The 23,714-nt window shown below is 40.5% G+C and overlaps 1 protein-coding gene across 1 annotated transcript in view; it reads left to right on the top strand.

Annotated features, from left to right (window-relative positions):
* Positions 1-23,714, top strand: part of cntn5 (contactin 5) — a 150,009-nt gene that overhangs the window by 43,546 nt on the left and 82,749 nt on the right. Inside the window, exons 2-3 of the mRNA XM_042486509.1 lie at positions 4,667-4,785; positions 22,538-22,744. Coding sequence (XP_042342443.1) covers positions 4,731-4,785; positions 22,538-22,744 — 262 coding nt within the window. The 5' untranslated portion in view covers positions 4,667-4,730. The remainder of the gene's footprint in view (positions 1-4,666; positions 4,786-22,537; positions 22,745-23,714) is intronic.

Raw genomic sequence — 23,714 nt, 5'->3', positions numbered from 1 at the left:
GACACTCGAAGAGCGCAGACCCCTGCCAAGACCAAATGCCCCATCTCGCAATCTCAATGAAAGTAAAAGAAATTCACGTACCTGCCCCATGTTTTGGATTCACTCCAAAATTCAAAAGGTTTGTCCTTGGCCAATGCCACACCATTCAACCAAGTCTCATTAAAATCAGGCTAGTAGTTTTTTTTGTAATTCTGCTGACAAACAGAACTGAAAAAAACATAACCTCCTCACTGCACAAAAAAAAAAAAAAACCCAAACAAGAATCCAGAGATATTATCCATCCATTTTTCCATCCATTTTCTTCCGCTTATCCAGGGTCGGGTCGCGGGGGTAGCAGCCTAAGCAGGGAAGCCCAGACTTCCCTCTCCCCGGCCACTTCGTCTAGCTTTCCCGGGGGACCCCGAGGCGTTCCCAGGCCAGCTGTGAGACATAGTCTCTCCAGCGTGTCCTGGGTCTTCCCCGGGGCCTCCTACCTGTGGGACGTGCCCTGAACACCTCACCAGGGAGGCGTCCTGGAGGCATCCTAATTAGATGCCCGAGCCACCTCATCGGGCTCCTCTCAACGCAGAGGAGCAGCGGCTCTTCTCCGAGCTCCTCCCGGATGACCGAGCTTCTCACCCTATCTCTAAGGGAGAGCCCAGCCACCCTATGGAGGAAACTCATTTCGGCCGCTTGTACCCGCGTTCTTGTTCTTTCAGTCACTACCCAAAGCTCGTGACCATAGGTGAGGGTAGGAACGAGGTGACAACGGGTAGATCGACCGGTAGATCGAGAGCTTTGCCTTTCGGCTCAGCTCCCTCTTCACCACGACAGATCGATGCAGCGTCCGCATTACTGCAGACGCTGCACCGATCCGCCTGTCGATCTCCCGCTCCATCCTTACCTCACTCGTGAACAAGACCCCGAGGTACTTAAACTCCTCCACTTGGGGCAGGACTTCGTCCCTGATCTGGAGGGGGCACGCCACCCTTTTCTGGCTGAGAGCCATGGCCTCGGATTTGGAGGTGCTGATTCTCATCCCGGCCGCTTCACACTCAGCTGCGAACCGATCCAGTGAGAGCTGAAGGTCACGGCCTGATGAAGCCAACAGGACCACATCATCTGCAAAGAGCAGAGACCCAATCCGGAGGTCACCAAACCGGACCCACTCAACACCCTGGCTGCGCCTAGAAATTCTGTCCATAAAAGTTATGAACAGAATCAGTGACAAAGGGCAGCCCTGGCAGAGTCCAACCCTCACCGGAAGCGAGTTCGACTTACTGCCGGCAATGCAGACCAAGCTCTGGCACCTGTCATACAGGGAACGGACAGCCCGTATTAGGGGGTCCGAAACCCCATATTCCTGGAGAACCCCCACAGGACTCCCCGAGGGACACGGTCGAATGCCTTCTCCAAGTCCACAAAGCACATGTGGACTGGTTGGGCAAACTCCCATGCACCCTCAAGGACCCTGCCAAGGGTCCAGGGCTGGTCCACAGTTCCACAACCGGGGTAAAAACTGCATTGCTCCTCCTGAATCCAGGGTTCGACTATCCGGCGGACCCTCCTCTCTAGTATCCCCGAATAGACCTTAACAGGGAGGCTGAGGAGTGTGATCCCCCTGTAGTTGGAACACACCCTCTGGTCCCCTTCTTAAAAAGAGGGACCACCACCCCAGTCTGCCAGTCCAAGGGCACTGCCCCTGATGTCCATGCAATGTTGCAGAGTCGTGTAAGCCACGACAGCCCCACAACATCCAGGGCCTTGAGGAATTCCGGGCAGACCTCGTCCACCCCTGGGGCCCTGCCACAGAGGAGCTTTTTAACCACCTCGGCAACCTCAGCCCCAGAGATAGAGGAGCCCACCCCCGATTCCCCAGGCCCTGCTTCCTCAGCGGAAGGCGTGTCGGTGGGATTGAGGAGGTCTTCGAAGTATTCCTTCCACAGATCCACAACGTCCCGAGTCGAGGTCAGCAGCGTCCAGTCCCCACCATACACAGTGTTGACAGAGCACTGCTTCCCCCTCCTGAGATGCCGGATGGTGGTCCAGAACCTCTTCGAAACCGTCCGGAAGTCGTTTTCCATGGCCTCACCAAACTCCTCCCACGCCCGGGTTTTCGCCTCGGTGACCGCCGCCACTGCATTCCGCTTGGCCTGTCGGTACCTGTCTGCTGCTTCCGGAGTCCCACAGGCCAAGAAGGCCCGATAGGACTCCTTCTTCAGCTTGACGGCACCCCTTACCGCTGGTGTCCACCAGCGGGTTCGGGTGTTGCCGTCCCGACAGGCACCGACCACCTTACTGCCACAGCATCGGTCGGCCGCCTCAGCAATGGAGGCACAGAACATGGCCCACTCGGACTCAATGTCCCCCGCATCCCCCGGGACATGGTCGAAGCTCTCCCGGAGGTGGGAGTTGAAGCTCATTCTGACGGGAGACTCTGCCAGATGTTCCCAGCAGACCCTCACAATGCGTTTGGGTCTGCCAGGTCTGACCGGCATCCTCCCCCACCATCGGAGCCCGCTCACCCCCAGGTGGTGATCAGTTGACAGCTCCGCCCCTCTCTTCACCCGAGTGTCCAAGACATACAGCAGCAAGTCCGACGATACGACTACAAAGTCGATCATCGAACTGCGGCCAAGGGTGTCCTGATGCCAAGTGCGCATATGGACACTCTTATGCTTGAACATGGTGTGCATTATGGACAATCAGTGGCGAGCACAGAAGTCCAATAACAAAACACCACTCGGGTTCAGATCGGAGGGGCCATTCCCGCCAATCACGGTCCTCCAGGTCTCACTGTTGTTGCCAACGTGAGCGTTGAAATCCCCCAGCAGAACGAGGGAGTCCCCAGAAGGAGCACTCTCCAGCACCCCCCCTCTAAGGACTCCAAAAAGGGTGGATACTCTGAACTGCTGCTTGGACCATAGGCACAAACAACAGTCAGGATCCGTCCCCCAACCCGAAGGCGGAGGGAGGCTACCCTCTCATTCACCGGGGTAAACTCCAACGTACAGGCACCGAGCCGGGGGGCAATAAGTATTGCCACTCCTGCCCGGCGCCTCTCACCAGTGGCAACTCCAGAGTGGAAGAGAGTCCAACCCCTCTTGAGAAGACTGGTTCTGGAGCCCATGCTGTGTATCGAGGTGAGGCCGACTATATCTAGACTATAACCTCGCACACCAGCTCAGGCTCCTCCGCCAGAGAGGTGACATTCCACATCCCCAGAGCTAGCTTCTGCAGCCGAGGATCGGACCGCCAAGGTCCCCGCCTTCGGCTGCCGCCCAACTCACACTGCACCTGACCCTTATGGCCCCTCCCATGGGTGGTGAGCCCAGGTCCCATGTCACCTCTTCGGGCTGTGCCCGGCCGGGCCCCATGGGTAAAGGCCCGGCCACCAGGCGCTCGCCATCGAGCCCCACCCCCAAGCTTGGCTCCAGGGGGCGGCCCCGGTGACCCGTGTCCGGGCGAGGGAAACAGCTCCTGGTATTGGACCACTTTATACTACTAGAATCTTCAGTTCAAGATTAAATAAGGATATGACCAATAGCCATGACTGAAGACCAACCTGGAGAACACCATGACCTGTGTTCAATATCTAGAAGTTACTTTTATTCTTCTGTGTATGCCTCAATAGTCGTGGCCAGAGGCATTGTGTTTTTGGGTTGTGCATGCGTCTTTAAGTACATTCATCCATCCCAAAACATTCTTATGATTGGGATATCCCAAGAACCCCTTAAGGGATTTTCTTCAAATTTTGCACAAATGTCCACTTGCGCACAAAGATGAACTCATTAGATTTTGGCAGGAAAAGGTCAAAGGTGAATGTCAATCTGACATTGTCCTTCTGATTCTTGTGCACGGAATATCTTAAGAAGACCATGACCAATTTTTGTTTAATTTTGGTACAAATATTCACTGGGAGTCCAACACTGAGTGTTGTTAGAGGGACATGAATAACCCATTTATGAAGCATACTCAAGTTATGATCATATTCGGGATATGATGCTTACTTGAGCACAAACAAATCGGATTATTCATACTTCCCCAATACACCAGAGTTTCTTTTAGAGTTCTCCAGTTATCATATTTGGGTTTCTAATTAACAGAATAAAGTGTTTACATGCTCAAATACATAAACGGGATACTCCAGACATCTGATCATGAACAGGTCAGTAAACACAATCAATTGACTGATTTGAATTTGTTCAAAGGTCACTGTGACCTCACAAAACAGGCCTTTGGCCATAACTTAATAATCCATATGCTGATTTAGACAACATTTCCCTAGTTTGAATGGTAATAATGCTTATGTACCACATACAGTATGTTCTGTAAATAGCAAGAAAAACACAGGCTCTGTAAAATTCACAAACTTCTCTTTCTTTACATCAATTACTGCCAACAAAAACTGCTGTTTTATGGGAACATATGCTCCCACCTATGCTAAGAAAAAGTCCTACCTATTTTATTTGACATTAAATAAATTAAATAATCCTTCATTATCCATCTGTTAATGAGCCAAATTGCAAAAATGTCACTTAGTGAGATCAGCACAGTGATTCAGATTGACAGTTGTTGAGTTCTGCGGTGTGCATCTGGATGTACTGTATGTGGTAACCAGACTGTATATACTGGATGACATACTGTACATCCTCCCACTAACTGATGTTTTTTTCTCTGTTTGTAGGCACAGCTTTAATGAAGAAGCAGACCTGCTAACATTCTTGCAGAAGGGACCCTCTTCAACAAGTATGGGGTCACCATGGAAACCATTTCTCCTCCTGTCTGTCATCAGTGGCCTTTCAGGTAGGGAATTTCAAGGGTAGTGCAGGTGATAGAAGGAAATAATTAGAAAGAATAATCTTCTAAAGCACAGATATTATGGATTATGGTACCATACACACTAAAATCTACTGTAATGGCACAGCAATAGTAAGTGTGACACAGCTGGGTAACATCATTTATGGATGTGAGAGATGTCTTGTGGCGTGTCACACTTGGAAAAAAGGAGGAATTCACATCTTTCAATTAATGAATTTTGCATAGAAATCTGAGTCAAAGTGAAGATGTCATGGCTCATTGAGCTTTCCTTTTTTGTGAGGCCATTGAGTGTCACATATTTGACAGGGTTTTTCATACCTTTTCACTAAAGGTCTATAGTGGCTGTAAACAGCAGCAGCTCTCAGAGAAGCCTCAGCTGGTGACAAGGCCACATTACTGCTGGAGTTTCACAGTTGCATCTATTTACATGAGATCATTTGAATAGCAGGTTTGATTAGCCTGACAGATACCACTTGATAAATGCTGTGTTAATGTCACTAGTGGCCCAGTAGAAATCAACATTTCAACATGGCAGGGCAATGCTACATCCACCAAAATGAGATTTCTTGTGTAAAATCTTAACTGGTGTGATTAGCAATAAAGTGACAATTTTTCAGTTCCAGATCAAGCATTTCCCTTGCTCAGTCTCGAGCATGTGTTTGCCAGTCTAATGGGTTCTGCCCTTTTAATGTTTCTTTCAAGCCACCAGAGGAGGGTTCATGCACTCTGTGACTCTCTCCGAGCTTTGTTTCTGAGAGTCAAACACATTGCGCTGACCTCACTCATCCGCTCATTAGACCATACCATTAAAGGGAAACAACTGTTTCTCAACTTTTGAGCCTTGTCTTTAAGTACTTTTAGATACTGAATGCATTACGTGTTGTCGTGGGAGTAAGACTTGTATTTTGATAAGGAAACAGCCATAACAACCGGTGCATATACAAGGTGTTACCTTTCTATAGCTCCTGTGAAAGAGTTTTGAAAAGTGACAGTTTGCATGCTACAGATGCATAGGTTGCTGTGTTGTGTTGATGTTGTGGTAAGCAGCAGCCTTGGTCTCACTATAGCTTTGACAGTCTTTCCATCAAAGTCCTTTAAATTCCAGTGTCATTTCAAAAGGTAATACTTATTTCCGCAAGAACTGTTTCGTAGGAAATGCTTTTAAATGATTTTTACCTTTGATTATTGTCCATGTGGTGTTTTACATTCAAGAGGGTGTAACTAGGTGTTTTTATTCACATACTTGATATCTAATTCCGTCTACACTGTTGCAGCTTGCACAATTGCAATGTTGCAATTATATCTTCTTGTATAGACAAGATAATAATGTACTGTTCAGAAAGCAACAATGCAGTAAAACCAACAGGATAGCTGTCTCAGGATGACATATCTTTGTTCAAAGGTAAGAGTGTGTTTTAGCATCCTGGGGTGGCTATTTTGCAGTGAATTCAATGAGTGTGAATTGTTTTTCTTGTTGCTTTTGTGTTGCTGAGAGCCTTGCGCTTTTCTATGTACTCGACCTGCGTTTCTACAGGAGCGCCCTAAACCCCTGAAGTTAAAATAACTAAAAAACTCAGAGCAGAAAAAAAAGTTTTATTCCATTGTCCAATCAGTCCAATTGAATTGAGAAGCAGACCCTCTGTGGTTGGAATGCCAACAAGTAGTAGTCCACATGGTTTATGTGAGGCTAACTAACTAACTTTCGGCATGGCCCTAGGCAAGCTGCAAGACATAGCTCTGCACAAATTGTTGCCTCAACTACTTTCTTACATTTTACCAACTGTAATTAGGCCCACTGATGGACAGCTGATTGTCAAACTGTCCCCAACTCATCCTTGAATAAGCCTTGCACCAACTGTCATCCAGGGAAGCTCCTGGAACGGCTGGTGGTACTCCCTGTGATTTCTCCTCTTTCTGAGGTTCTTATATACCCACAGGGATCTCTGCTTCCCTGTGAGTAACGAACTGTTTTAGAACAGCCTCCCACCCTTAAGGTCTTTGCACAATGAGTCCCTCTTTTTTGGATGTGTTTTTTAATCCATCATCTGAAACAAAAGGCTGCACACAGAAATCTTGCACACTGAGTCTGATGCATTTTATTGTTCTATTCATTGTGAAAATTCACAATACAAGACAATATGTAAAGATACATTTGCACCCTTTCTTCTCTCCTCTGGAGGTACGTCTCTGGCTGTCACCAGTCTCTCCCTGTATCTTGCATTTGGCACTGCAGCTTCACAAAGGGACTGAGCTGTCGACTCTGTCTTCACACTTTAGCTCTTTCTGTCCGTGTGCGGTCCACATCCTCATCATCACCTGAATATCACCATCTGACCTGTTAAAAGTGACCTGAGTTATGGAAGGATGCTGTGCGCTCCATTTCCCTGTCTTGTTGTGGATGTGTCCTGCCACCACATTTTCTTTTCTTAGTCTTGGTCAAACACTCTCCAAAGACTTTTGACGGATATAAAAAAGCAGAAAATCGAACCTGTTCTGAAAACCTTAATGACAGACCAAAGTTTTAGACTCAGTGTGCAAATGTGATCAATGCAACGTTGTATTTATATTATTTTGTATTTATTGTTAGTCATACATCAATTTCGGATGAAAACATAGGACTCGGTATGAGAAGGCCTTTAACCCTTTGAAACCTATGAAAACTGATTTGATTTCTTCCAAAAACACAGACAGAAGTTACAAGTTATGAATTACAGGAAAGAAAGAAAGGAAAAAAAGGTTAAAGAAAGGTAAAAAAAAGAAAACAAAAGAAAATGACAACAACAGCAAAATCAATAAATATATAGATAAAAATTTGATGATGATGATGACAATAATAATAACAATAATAATAATAATAATAATAATAATAATAATAATAATAATAATAATAATAATAATAATAATAATTATAAATAATTATAATAATAATCTATAGTTTTCTGCTATTTTTTTCCTTTTGTATTATTTTTAAAGTCTAATAAATCACCTCTCTCTTTCTCTTTTTAAAACTAATTTCTTGTCATATTTTCCTTATTTCTAGCAATTTGCGGCACATCTCTTGCCAAGTTGCTCAGTGCCTTTGAGACATGTTTTCAAAAGAAACCAAACCAATCTGCTCAGATGTCAAAGGGTTAAAGGTGTCTGATTGCAGCACAAAAAAGATGTTGCTCCAGCTTTCAAGGGGTTAATCTGAGCCAGAGTAAGTGACCGCCGCCCGTCCGTTTTTATGCACATTTTAAGGTACAGATCCGTGAGTTCACTTCACAGTTAAATACTGGTTAAGCTAAGGACAGGTGATTCTGTGCTGTTCAGTAACAATTAAAAAAAACAAAACGACTCAGCAAGCAGCAAAATGAGCTCTGATCAGCCTAAAGCTGCTACAGCGACAGATGGAGTTAGTCTCTTGTATGAAGGCTGACAGTGTGAGAGCCGCTTCAGTATCATAGTATACTGTCGTATATATTCTTTTCTAAATGTTCGCTGAAGGTAAAACAGGCCTGTGACTTCATTTGCATAAGCTCTTGGAGTGTTGTTGTTATCTAATCGAAAGCATTTGAAACAGTAGTCTTCAAAGTGTAAATCTTGCCTCCCCATGGAGTTAGTGAAAGTGATTCAAGAGAGGCATGGGGATGTGGAGGAGAAACGGTGAGGCTATCTGAGGATATCTGTAAAGATAACTCGGACCTTATTGACAAAACAACAAGCTTAACCAAAGAAATGGCTTTATCAACCCCGCTCTAACAGTTGTATTCCATCTTCACACTGTTTACTATTTTGCAGTGTCATATCTTGCTTATGTCACCGCCTGCGAGGCTCATCTGGCTGCAGAGGTACAGCAGAAAATAAAACAGAGGTGGATATTAGCACATTTAAGTAATTTGCAGTACTGACAATTCAACTTCTGGGTCCTGTGTGGTTCTTGAAGCAGATCAAGGCATGATGGAGTAAAATTAAACCTCTCAAGGGAAAACGAAAGTCGCCTTTATTATGTGGTTGTCACTTACTGTTCTGCTCTCCAAGTGTTAAGTGTAAGGAAATGTAGGAAAACCTATTCCCTTTTTTTTGATGAGTATTTATATTTTAAAAAATATGAAATGGTTTCATCCACATAATTTGTAAAAGTGCTCAGTCAGTCCAAGTCAATCAAACTGTGGAATGACTCAGAATGATACACTGTCAAAGAAAGAAAGAAGAAAAAATTCAACTTCAGTGTAATCGCAAAGTGCAACGACTGCTGTTGAAAGCTTTTCAGACCAACACACGCACTTAGGAGATCTCTCAGAAGTGTCTCATCTGCTGTGGGTGTCTATCTGATTTATGTGAGATAACAGCAAAGGCCACGGCTGCTACAGTACAGTAGGTGCTGCTGTTGCTGCAAACACCATGAAAAAAGAAATGGAAAAACTGAATGGAAAATCAACAGACTCTGGAATACCAAAGTCTACTGTGGGCCTGGACGATGAATTAGACCCACTGTAATGTAAAGTATTTATGTTATTTTCAGTATTTCATAACTATGTGCATTATTGATGCTTGTATAAAGTTGGGAACATGGTGTGAATAGTTCCAGTGTTGCTTAGAAACCCTCAGTCAACAGAAAGTATGCACATGAACCTTATTGTTGACCTCATCCTGACTCTGTTCTGGCTCTATTTCTAAAAATGGCACACACAATAATTGTCTGCTACTGTGAGTATCGTCAAAAACAAAATGTACTTTAGCCTCAGCATTATAAGTATCTTTTAAAACAAGACACAGAATACAGAAGAACTTGAGCTGCAGTTGTTTTTGAATAGCCTAAGCATTATATTAGAAAATAAGCCACTGCAGAAAAGCTAGAGGTTGTCTGTTTATCAAGACTTGAACTAGTTTATCAGGTTTATAAACAGGGACTTAGTGGCTCGTGCAGTTAATTTGTTTCACTTGAGTCAATTCTGTCCATTGATTTTTGATCCCAGGATCTGGTTCTGTGGTACCTTGGGTGCAGAAAGTTGACAGAATTTGCTCTGCTTGTTCATTATAGGTATCTCAGCCCCCACTGACTCCTGTTGTCTTACTGCTTTGCAAAGTAATTGCTTCACAGCAAAAAACAGGTAGGCTCTTTCTTAAAGGCCTTACAGGGATTTAACGGGATTGATTTACCAGCCTTTACATTACATACTTATGTGGAGAGACATACAGTATGTGATAAGTCTAATTTTGTATCCAAAATTTCAAAGGTAAAAACAATTCTAGATTTATTGGAAACCTAAACAATCAACCCTTTGAAACTTGAGTATACTGGTTAGATTTATTTAAAAAACATTGGAGAGGGCAACATGCAACTTAACAAGAAATGGCCCCGAAATTAGCAAGAAATTAATTAAAAAATTACAAGAAGATGACCTTAAAATAAAAACTAAAAAAGTAAAAACAAATACATGATGAATTAAATAAAAAAACAACAAGAAAATGAAAAAATTAAATGCATTTTGCATAATTATATATATATATATATATACATTTTTTCACTCACTTTTTGATAACATCTTATCATCCCCCAGCAAACACGTGATCGATGTAATCAAAGGTCATCGATTACGTGAATACGTCAATTCACATAACGCGCGTCGACGCGTTGTACCGTTTCACATAGCGCGCATAATGTGAGCGTGAGCAGCTCCGGGCATGTTGTTTTTTTGTTTCCGCGCTCCTGTATCAGGTTAGATCGTGCACACTGTGCGCCCGAGCAGCGGTTGTCAGGCTGTCTGAGCTGCGTGTCAGCTGCAGCACATCTAGAGAAACTTGCTCTTTTTTTGCGCGAGACGCTCACGTTTGTTGACTCTATACCACTTTATTCTGCAGTTTAAGGAGGAAATACAAATGTGTTTGTTTTACCTCAACTTCCTTATGTCCCTTTCAAAACAAAAGCTATCTGACTGTGTCTCTGTGGACAGAATGCCATCAGTTGCTGATACAATGCATTTTACTTTGAAACATTTACAGCACGATGTTGTCAGCTGTGCAGGAGCTTGTGTAACTTCATAAATGAGTGGAATATGTGCTTATAAATATGAAAATACAGCACTCCTATCAGCAGGCAACGATAAGGCTGGACTATTTTGATGCAGAAAGAATGTACTGGTTATAATTATTTCTGTTAGAGAAAAGTTATAGTGTTATTCCAGTTGCACTGATTTTACTGTAAGATGTTTTGTTGGACTGCTACATTTGAGGTTTGTTACTGTAACAAAGAGTAAATGTTTTATTAAGTGGCTTGAATTTTACATTGTTTTATATATTTTGCTGTTTGATTGCTAAATGTAGATTGCTCTACATTCCTTTTGCTTGAGCTCTGGCATTAATTTTATTTTGAAGAGACTTTATATCAAACTGTAAAACACAGATTACCAGTTAAGACTGGACTATTTTTTTGTTGGGGAATAATGCCCTGCAGTGTATGACAAATTTTAAAATATTATTTTTGGTAAATGCGTTATAATAATTGAGTAATACCAAAATAATAATTAGATCAATGAAAAAAAAATCTATAGATTAATTGATTAATCGAAAAAATAATTGATGAGTAATTGATCAAAAATAATCGTTCAGCCCTACTTTTTTTTTTTATCACCTTTTACCTTTTTGTGTGGGTGGGGGGTTGGGGGTCCTGAAACCTGAAAAAATAAAACAATTAAAACATTTTTTTAAGGTTTCAGAGGTTTAAAAGTTGGTAAAAGGCATCTGAAAACAGCACAAGAAAATTGATGGTGATCCAAGTGTTAAAGGGTTAATATATTCCAAGTTCCAGACTTAATACAAACTTAAATCAAGCTCATGAAATCAGCCTCCTATGCCGTTCTTGGCATGACTGGAAAGGAAATTGGAGAGGTTTTTTTTAAAAATCTTTTTACATTCAATCAAATTATATGGAAATTATTAAACTATATGTCACTAACCTTTCAGCAATGATGATGTCACATTTTTTTTCCATAAAATAAACCATGAAATTATAGTTACATTAGCAAAATCTATTTGCATGACCAAGACTACCCAATTTTATGTGACGTCCTATTTTGTCCCTTGTTAGTATAAAGGACAAAAATCATTGCCAGCCTGGATTTTTAAGCAAACAGACCCTTATTGTGTAACATATTTTTATTAAAAATTGCTGTAAGGATTAAGAAAAAAAAAACACAAGCAATGTATGAGTTAGATTGTCTGGCCACTTTTTGCATAAGGGTTGTGAGTTTGAATTGAATTAATCAATTTTAAGTCCTGAACATTTGGTACTTTCAATAAGAATAAAACTATTTTGGTGCAGTAATTTCATTATAATTTGATGGAAAATCGATTATGTCCACGCACAGGGAAATCAATTTTAATGTTGCCCTCATTCATAGTCACAATATATACAGCACACACTCCATTATCCCATTTTGTCCATTTATAAAATTTAGATATGCATTATCTTCCTCTATAAATTATTTTTGTTGGATGAGAGTGGGAGATATAAGTCTACAGTGGAGACAAATGGAATTTTATGGGCCGAAAAGGAGATACACACCATACATCAGAATGTCCTCAGGCATATTGTAGTCTACTAACAAGCAATGACAGGTCTTTCCTTGTGTTTGTTCTCTTTCTTCTTTGGCCTTAGGAGGAATTTTCGGGACTCAATCTTATTTGGTTATTTTAGAGGAATGACTCTCAGTGGACTTTTATTAGATATTGAGAAAGAGACTTGTATTTCTTGCCATTATCGATCCACACATTAACAGCTGAGCACTGCCTTATCAATAACTGAAATCAAAGTAGTCAGATCAGTGTACATTTTGTCTCCAGTGCTGATACCATGTGGGTATAGGCTTTTAAAGGACTGCTTAACAAAACAAATGACTGTTTGTATGTCAGTTACTCACCCTGTGTTGTGTTGAATATGTGGATAAAACTTTTTTCTTGTATGCTTTTGGTGAACATTGAATCCAAAAACAGAGAGGATTCTTGATAAACTGAACTCATGGGGGTCCAGGTTTAACAAAAACAAAACTATATCAAAACATCCATTCACAGAGCTTACCATGTTGTACCCTTAGTTAGCACAGCGACTGTGCAGTCTCATTTATTAAGACAGAAGCTCAATACTTACCAAACATAATTTTTTTCTAAAACCGCACTGTTAATAATTCAGTTAGAGTAAAACTTACTTCTGCTGTCTTGAAAACCAGACTCCATTGACAAAAACAGTAATTGAGCTTGCTGAGTACTGGAGCTGCTGGTCTACCGCTACCCCAGTCAGTTTGTTTGTTTGTTATTGTGTGAACTTTGTGTTTTAAAGGGCTAGTTTAGATTCACTAAAGCCACACAATAACACAAAATACCTAACCGAAACTAACCATCAGCTCCTGTGTTCAGCAAGTAAAATTACAGTTTTTCTCAATGGAGTCTGGCTATGAGGAGAACATAGATAACTTTCACTTTTCTGTTCAGTTTCCTGTCAAAAAAAGGGCTGTCTGTTTGGGAAGTAGAGCATAGGAATATGCTAGAAAAACAATGTTTTCTTCACAAATTCACCATGACATGGGCAAGTAATGCAAACACAAACAGTCACTTGCAGGGTGATATGTTCTTTTACACTATGAAACAAAAAAAGCTAAAACTGGTTACATGCTAAACACAACAGTGTTGAGTTATACGTATTTAGATGCTGTCTTTGCTATTAATGGACCATAAACTGTAGGTAGGTAGGTAACAAAGAAAATCTATTAAAGTTGTGGTTTTCCACTTGAGTCAAAATAGCACTGAGAGCTGAGTATGCTTTTAGAGCCCACAACTGTCGGAAATATGTCACATTTTAGTAAGAGTGCCACACTTCAAACTGGTTTTTAATATTAGCAGCAGCAGGAGCCGTGAGCAGCCACTCCCAGGGGTGTGATGCAGTCTTTGTCTATTATGATACTTTTGACAAGATGGCTTGTGTAATGGATTATTGACCTCCTCTTCTCTGTGAATATTGTGAAAACGCTCACTGTGAAGACAACAGTTCCCCTGTACTATTTGATTTTCCTCCGTACCTGTCTCCGCTGCCCAGTCCTTATTCATCCCATCGATATTTAAATCATGCGGCAGCAGCAAGGGCAGCACAATTAAATCTCTCTCATGTTTAAAAGTGGGCTGGGCAGGTATGATGTCTGGGGCCATTTTTTTCTTCCTTGCAGTCTGCCTCTGATTGAAATACAATGTTACTCGGAGTGTCAAATGTGGAATGGTAATTCAAATGTTCCTCCGCTAAATCTGAGGTATCTCAATATTAAAAGTGGGTTGTGGGGAATATAGATGTGTGGTGCTGTATAAGTGATGCATGAAGTCATTTTCGCCAAGGGCAAAAGAGTCGTGCACCAGAAGTATGTGTTGCGTACGGGGAAATGGATGAGTATTTGCATGCACTCCATAGAGCTGGACTGTGCTATAGATACATTGCTGCAATTGTATACTTTGAAAAATAAACATTAAGATAAGTAACTCCCATTCAGTAGAGGTTAACTGCAATTCCAAATGTCCTTAAGAATAATTGCAGTTCTTCACATTATTCTTACAAATACACCAACTTCGGGATCTATTTTCGGTCCCGCCATCAGGGGCTAATGGAGTTTCTCCAACTGGCAGGAGGACCTGAGTTGTGACAGCCTGTCCTCTTATACTCACAACTTAAGCCCAGGAAATGAAGTAAAAAAAAAAAAAAGTCATTGTTGATTTCTGTAAGCATGACAAGTTGGGCTCAACATTCAAGTCTTGGCAGTCGAGCGTCTTTGGTGTGTACAGTGATCAACACTATAATCAGCACCAGGGGATTTGGGAATTTGGCACCTCCGAGTACACAAGTACATACAATGAGCCTGTGTGCTGCAGCCAAAGTTTGTGAAACAGAGTCTTGCTATCATGTGCCACATAGCCTGAAGCCAAGTACTAAAGTTTGTTGTCATTTGTTTAATATTCTAATCCGTCATGTCACTTCAGAATTATGGTTCACCCCCAATATTGGTGTTAAATAAAAAAAATAAAAATACACCAGGAACTGAACATGCTGGATAGAGATTTTCAGACTCCCTATTAAAAGGCATGACAGCATAATACCATACATCATACAACACGACTGCGGTTTCAGCATTACTCTGGCAAGGTTGAATCAACTCATACAGTTTCCATAGCACACCCAGAATCAGGGAAAAAAGACTGGGTTTTAGCAAGTAGTTCGCTGTGATAGGAGGTGAGGTGAGGTTGCATATGATGTATGGATTGTTCTATCTGTAATGATATCCCACTGAATAAATGGTCTCAAGCATAATCAGCTTCAGTCAATATAATCTCCCTGTGAAGGTCTTCATTAATCTTACAGGCTATGGATAATCATGTCTGTCTACTTGAGTCCCCATGAGCGTCTCACCTACTTACTGTATGTTTTCCTAATTAATTTTTCACACCACGGTCGTCCAGAGGCTGCAGAAAAGCCAGAGACTCGCACGTTGTCTCATGTGCTGTGCCAACACAATGACCTGATACAAGCAGATCTAATGCAAGTAGATGAGAGTCTCACTGTTTCCCCAGGTCTTCCCTCGGTTCACCTAAAATATGTCATCTTCCCTTATTCTCACCTTCACCTCTGTTGTTAGCAAGGGTGTAGGGTTTGTTTCAACACTTAGGGGGATGGGTGCACATATGAAACAGAGTTTGGGGACTTCTGCCAGCAAATTTTGAGAATCAACAACACTTAAAGGGATAGTTTTAATTTTTGGAATTTAGGTTATATGAGGTACTTATCCATAGTCAGTGTATTACATACAGTGGATATCAGTCGGCACGTCCACAGTTTGGAGAGGCTGGAGTCTCAACCTATAGGCTCTTTGTTGAGTAAGTAGTTACATGTAACTAGTTACTGTAATTAAATTACAAAATAATGTAATTGTAGTCAGTTCAGTTACTGAGAAAAAAAGTATGTAGTTTAATTACAGGTACTAATCAAAATGTTGGTGATTACAAAGGGGTTAAATATGTAAAAAAAATAAAAACATTCACTTTACATCTTTGTGCTGTTCAGGAATGCCTTCTTTTGGCATATTTTTGGACAACGTAGGTCAGCAAAGCCATTGAGACAAAAATGAGTGCAACATTCATGCACTTATGTTTTTAGGGCTTTTCAGCTTTTTTGCCCTGTTTAAAACATATGTTAGAAGAGCAATCAAAAATTAATCAAATGTGATAAATTACGTTACTTTGATGAAGTTATAGATACGTAACTTTGGAAAAACAAACAAAAAAACAAAAAAACTTACCATCCACAGCAGTAGATTGCTTAGCTTCCATATGGGACTCCAACCTGCTTCACCAAATTGGGGGCGTGCAGACTGCCATCTACTGTTTGTGATATACTGTCTATGGAAGTACCTCATACAACCATACTTAAAACAAATTCTGGTGAATATTTCTGCACCAATTTGTGCATTTTTACATCAATTCCTGATGTAAATGTATCTAAATTGGCCAAATAACAGTCCTCTTTTGCTTAATGATTTTACTGATGGGGACAAATGCACATGTTCTAAATACTGATGGGGACATGACCCCCATGTCTCCCCAATATCTACACCAAAGGTTGTTGGTTAGTTTGTCTCAAAGATATTTAAGTCTCCTCAGAGACCTTATTCAATGCTGAATTTATATAGTATACTCTTCATTAAAGTAAAGCCCCGGTCTGCTATCCATGTGATAATAATGACAAGGAAACAGGAATGTTTGACTCTTTGTTCTTTGTTGAAGTCCTAAATGGCCCCTGTCTCCTTCGGTGATGTTATCATGAAGGTGGTGTTAAGACCCAAAACGATCTCCAATGGCGTTGCTCTCGTGCTCCCTAAAATGCAGCAGGTGCAGCCTTTTCAACAACAATGAGCGTTTCTGATTTCGCACCCTCTGAAAGATAGGGATCAGTGGGATCTGCAAGGGTCATTGCTTTTATCAGATGAAGGTGACAGCTGACAACAGCAAGTGTCTGTCAGCTTCAGTAGTCAAACAAACAAAGGAGACATTTTTAGTATGCTGTATTTGTCAGGGTTTGCCCCAGTCTGAAATGTTATTCTAGAAAAGGGAAATAGACCTATACAACTTGCACTTGACGAAATAGGCAACATGTAAATGCTATTACTGATAGACTATCCCCCTATAATGTACAAGCAAACATCCATAAAAATAAAAGAATGTAATTTTATTTCCATCCACAAAAAGGAATAACCACCTACATTTTTAAATTTCCACTTCTGTACTTCAAGATTTCCACATTAATTAGATTCCACATGCACACTGAAATGTTTTTAATTTTTGGTGTTTTTATTGATAAGACCATAGGCAAGCAACATATTCATTTAATTTTTTCCAGTCCTAATCATAAAATAATGAATTTGTGAGTGAACTTAATGAGAAATCGATCCAGATTTCCCCAGTTACCACTGTCTGTAATTGGGGGCAACCTTTCAGTCAAGATTTGTTACTGGCTTACCAGTTTCTTACTGTAGGGACTCCTCAATACATCAAGTACAATCCAACTTAACTTCCACCTGCACTGACATTAAGATAAGCCGTTATTGATCCCCAGAGTGGAAATTTGGTAATAATAATTGAAACGGAGACAGAGAGAGTATTAAAAATACCTTTCAGTGTTGCACTGTGCAATAAGCACCACTGCAAAAATTCTGCCTTCAAAATGATCATTGAGTCAAATCAGCGCCTCTCTCATATGGTGGTAACATAACTGAATAACCTAACCACAAAGACATAATCATATTACAGAACATTATAGCTCGGCTCAGTTGTTTTCATTATGTCAAATATGCACAGGGATTAACACTGGAATTTTTTTTATGGCTTTGGCTCAGTCTGAATCTGCAGTGACAGGTTGCTTCAATGCATCTTGTTAGATTTTTGTGACATCTTCCTCTTTTTTTTTCCAATTTACTTCTCCTTGTCCAGTGTTGCTGACGGTCAGGTATCACAAGTTTCGATACCATTTAGATTAAGCGTGCTATGATTCAATTACAAAACCTATTAATTATTATCAATCACATATCAAGTGTAAATTTCCTTGCATATTAATGTGTTACCATGGCAGAAGTATGCCAGCTGGCATTTAGATGATATGACATGTTTACATTCCTGTTTAGTACTGTAAGAGAAATTAGCCTTTTTGTATTGACTATTTGGTGGTGCAGCTGTCATCATTTAACAGGATTGATATACGTTACTCTCTCTGACACCTTAATTGTCAGAGAGATGTTTGAGTGTGTGTCATAAAGTCTAGTTTGCTGCTGACAGTTTGGTAAGTAAGTAAAAATATATATATATATATATATATATACACACACACACACACACCACACACACACACACACACATATACATATATACATATATATATGTAAATATGTTTGTATGTACAGTATATCAAATCCATCATGTTCAGCCAATAGCCTTCTTCATTACCTTCTTCATTTCCTGCAAATTAGAACTTGATCACAGTGACAGAGATGGTTGATGAGTTTGTAGGTGACACTTGGAAGGCCATTATCAAGACTTGCCATAATTAACAGCTCATTTTCAGAGATCCTGAAATAGAGGATCAAAATGATGTTATCCACCCACTCCCCAGAATAATTTCATTAACATATGTTTCTGCAGTCTATGTTACAGTTGTATGTTTCACATGTAGCGGAGATGTCAAAAATTTACATTTCTTTTTTTTTCTTATTCTTTTATTTTTAAGGTGTTTGTTTGTTTAGGTGCAAAATATTTTGGCTTAAAACACCCTCTTTTGTCATGCCAAACAAGCCTAGATGTGTCTCAAATTCTCATAAAAAAAACATGCTTTTGTTTGTCTTGAACAGTGGTATCACGCTATCCACTGGTCCCATCTTCTTTGATGAGAAACTCGTCTTTGATACATGTAATCTAAACCATGAAATATTTCTGAAACATACAAATTTTAAACAACTGTGGTTTGCAGAAACATACAATGCCAACATTTTATTCTGGCGACTGGGCTGATATGGGAGGGACAAAATTGCCCAAAAAGAATTGCTTAACGGTGCGAAAGTGGGAAAGATCAGATCAGAAGGTGGATTAGCATTATAAATCTCAGAAATGATTTGCATGGCCAAAAATTAAAAAAAAAAAAAAAAAAAAAAAACATAAATAGATAAATAAAGATTTGATTAGTAAAAAATACATGCTGACAAATTGATAAAAATGGTAAGAGAATATAAATAGGATGGAGAGGTTTTAAACCCAGTCATTGCTGGTAATTAAAGCTCTTTTAAAAACTTGAGAAATGGCATAAATCATTGAGTACAGGGTACATCTTTCTAAAAATAATTATGTTAGGAAAACATTGTATTACAAAACCACAGTTGAGCATGTATAGATTTAAGGTAATTGATATGGCATGATAAATGTGGGTTAGACATCAAAATGTACTATAATATATATATATATATGATTATGATGTATTCACTGATCAGCCTGAAACGAAGAGTGTGCTAGATTTATTGTTACATTTTGTCTTAGAAGCTGGAGTTAACATAGTTTTCATCTTTACCAGTTATCAAATAGTTGGAAGGATCTGCATTGTTCAGCTAAGTGTGGGCATCGGCTGCTGTGGGAATGTGGTTTACACCTCGATAGAGCTGATTCTCAGCAAGATAAATGATTTAACTGACTACCGACCAAATACTACAAATAGAGTTCCTTACTCCGCTTCTCCCCATAATATGTAATACAGTAATTGCCCGCTCTCCATTTGAAGATAGGAGTATTTTTGCAGCTGACAAGTCCCTGAGGGCACATAATTATTTCTCAGTTTTGTTCAGTTCTTTTATAGCACTTTATCATGCAGTGCAAAACACTCCCACCCCCCTTTGCAGAACTCTGATTAGACTCTTGCTGAGCTTCAAGCTTCTCTCTTTTGCATTTTTCTTTAAGCATTATATCAGAACAGAAATAGCTCCATGTCGTCACTGTTTTCAGCTAGTTGTTTCTGTATTGTACACTTGCCTTGGAAAATATGTATTGGTGATTGGCTGTCACGGGTGAATTAATTGTGTGTGTAATCTTGAGTTGTTGCATTCATAGCATCATAAAAGACAACACGCTGGCACATTAGCCTACATAATGTGGATTGACTTTAAAAGTGAGTGGTAGAATTATGTGGTGACAGCAATGACTAGTGACAGCCTCAAGTAAAGTTTACATTTCAGAGAGGATATTACTCTGAATCTCTGTGGACTCCTTTCCTTTAAAGAAAGCTGTTTTAAGCTGTTGCAGTGGATGGGTAGATACTGTTGGAAGCCATAAGGACTCTGATGCAAGTTCAAAAAATGCACTGCAGGAATTGAACAATGCCATCAGCAGCAACATCAACGGGCAACTGGATGGAATTGTCATAGTAGCTGCTGATTTTAATCAACTCAACTTTCAACTCAAAGATATAGCAGGATCAAGGGCCCATGAAATTTCATTTTTTAAATGTTGTAAATAAATCCACCTTACCTTACCATACCTTTTTTCTCCTGTTCTGTGACACTTAACATTTTATTCAATTTCAGACTTTGATGACGGTGGTTTTTAGAATATGCAAAGTATCTGTTGTAGCTTGTAAGAAGTGCATGTGACACTGTACAAGGTACAAGATGCAAGGTAGATTTATTAAAATGTGTCCTTGATCCTGCTACATCTTTGGAGTTGAAGCATGAGTTGATTAAAATGACCAGATACTATGAAAATTCACTCTTTTAGCCAGAAGAAGGCTAATGTCATCCACATGCGCTGCCGTCGTCATAGCATCTGTAAGCGTCTTTACACGGTAAATGGTGACTATGCTGCAAAAAAGCTATGGAAACCAAAGGGGAGGAACTCCTAGTGTTGCTTCAGGAATAGAGGATAAAGAAGTTTTCACATAAGAAGTTGGGTGTTTATTGCCTTTTTCACCTCTTTTTAACAATTGTCTTGGTGTTGATTTGGGAAATTATTGCTCTGTTAAGTGGATATTAAGCCTGAAGTGGAATTGATGTAGGCTCACTGAAGCTTCAAAGCTCCACATCTACATTTTGATTTTTCTTTAGAAGTCTATTACATCACAGAAACTATGCCCATGTTTTTCTACAGTACATAAATTTCCTGCAGACTGTAAGAAATGCATTCTAGGTTTTTCCTGCTATTCTGTTCAGAGCTGTCTCTGACACCCCCTTATCCTGCTGCCTCAACTTTTTTTTCTTTTGTGTTTCTGTTCAGCAAGATTTCTGCCTTGTAAAACATTAGTTTGTTGAATATTATTTCTCATGCAGTAGGAGGGGAAAGTGAGTTGAGCATATCAGTTTTACAGAGGAGGAGGAGGAAAGCACAGAGAACAGTAGATTACAGAGCTTATAATAAGGTACATTGTTAAATCAAACAATAAGTGTTCTGATTTTTATCTCTGCCAGGCATAAACCTGCAGTGGATCACAGGTTTAGTCAAGTGTATGTGCATGTGTAAGTGAGTGAATGTGTATCTATTTGTCCACTGCTATTATCACAAACTACTGGACCAATTAGTCTAATATTTTGTGTACACATTTCTGACTGTATGCTCAAGGATCCCTTGTGATTGAGGTGATTCACAGTTGTTGAAAACAGCTGTTTTTTTGACTATTTTAGACAATCACAGACTGCTGACTCCTCACTCCTCTCACACAGCCATTATGGGCTGCATGTCCCGAATAAAATCATGCAGAGTAAAAAGGCATTTCTGGCAATTGGCTAGGCTAAGACCAAGAAGCCTTATTGTCTGTTGCAGGCTTCATTTTTGGCTTCATTATCATGGTTAAAAAACTGACATCCAAAGGAAAGTTTGGTCTCGTTTTGGACTGGAGCATCTGCACATTAAATTCATACCAAATGTGTTATGATCCAAACATTGTTTTGTTATGTTCACCACTATCTTGACTGTAAGGTTAGCATTTGCTAGATTCTCTTTCACCAATTGGGCATTGATTTAAGATATTTTTTTATAGATATTTATCCAAGGCACCATACTTCAGGCCAAATCTTTATCCCCTTTGAGTAGTAGACTAATTTTACTCAAATTAATTCCTGTAATTGAGTCAAATCACCAATTTGCCTCAAGGGCCTTTACAACCTTTATAACATACAGCATCTTCTCGCCTTAGACCCTTGAATTGTAAGAGGAAAAACTCCCCAATAAACCCTTTAAAATGAGTAGGAATTAGTGGTATCTAGTGGTGAGAATGCGAATAGTATGTAGGAGAACTGTGGTGGCCGATGCAAAACATCAATGGCCCTATTGAGACTGTGTTTTGTTTGTCCATTCTGGGCTTTTGTAGAACAACATGGCAGACTCCTTGGAAGAGGGCCCGTTCACTATTTACTGTGGATTTGTTATAAACTCTGATTCTAGGATAACAAAAACACAACAGTTCATATTTCCAGGTGATTATTAATGAACAAAAATATGATATGAATATGATATGCCATTCTGCCAATAGATGAACCTTAAATCTATACACTGGACCTTAATATGAAAAAAAGAGATAAAACCTCAGATAAAAAACAACAAAGGAGGGATCACTCTCCCATGACCAGTGTGCAGAGTAAACTAACACTATAAAGTAAAAGTTTATATATGATGTAACTCTTCTCTGTGTTTCACCTTTTTTCCCCAGACTTTGCAAGAGCTGTTGCAGCACGGCCTATATCATATGCAGCAGTATTACGAATGAAACCAGACAGCTCGTCAGTGCTCAACTCGCGCAGCAGACCTCGACAACACCACGGCGGTGGGCTGGTGACTCCTGACTGGCCTGCTTTCTCCAGTCATCCCCTGTCAGCCCTGAGTCTGCTCAGCTCTCAGGAGGACTACAGGAGTGAAGGTAAAACTAATGGTGCGGTCAAACCTACAGTTTGTTTGCTCTTGTCTGAACCAAAATGGAAAAGTTTTGCTCTTTGGGTTGCTAAAGTTCACATTCATACTCACAAACAAACTGTGCATTTAGGTAAATAACCCCGCAAAATAGCTCATTAATAGTACAACTCAGAGACCTCCTGCATATATTTCTCTTGCAGCTTTGGCCAAGGATAATGAACACTTGTGTATACTTTGGCATAATTTACCCACTGTGGTGTTCATTAGTTAAGAAAACGGGAAGAGGAAGCTGAATAAGATTATCTGTAAAGAGTGATTTGCCTTCGGTTTGTTTTGTTAGGAGTTATTGCTCGCTATAAAATGTCAGCATCTGCCTCCTTCTGCCAAGAGAGCTTTGCATTTTTGTGCTTTTTCCTGTTATTAGTCCAGGATTACCCTCTCAGCTCTGACCGACTGCCTCGTAATCACACTGTGCAGGACTGAGACTTGAATTTTCAGGTAGTCTTAGTGCGAACAGGAGGTGTCACTTGACTTCAGATGACATTGTTCTCACCTGCCAAAACGAACCAAACTAAAAGGCTGGACACACCGGACACAGAGTTGGAAAGAAACCCCCAGAACATGACCGGTGTAAATGCACTCTGCTATCTCTGCTCTCTGCCAACCGTCTGCCAACTCTGGTCTCACTTTATGTGCGCAGGCCTCCTGCCTGTTTAGATCTGGTCTGGAAATGAATCTTACCTATCCATCATCACCATCCATGGTCTGCAGTGACCAGGGTCACGCCCTGTGTGAAATTGAAGTGGGATCACAGCAATATCCAGCTCTCTGTGTGTTCCTGTCAGTATAGAAAATATAGATATGATGGACATCTTTGTCAAAAGGGAAGATTTAATATCACAAACACAGCATGGATACATACTGTCATGAATCTACATCGGTCACTTGCTCACATCGTGACTTACAGTATGAATAAT

The sequence above is a fragment of the Plectropomus leopardus genome, chromosome 5, assembly GCF_008729295.1.
Source record: "Plectropomus leopardus isolate mb chromosome 5, YSFRI_Pleo_2.0, whole genome shotgun sequence".
NCBI lineage: Eukaryota > Metazoa > Chordata > Actinopteri > Perciformes > Serranidae > Plectropomus > Plectropomus leopardus.
This window is presented reverse-complemented; position numbering and strand designations above follow the sequence as displayed.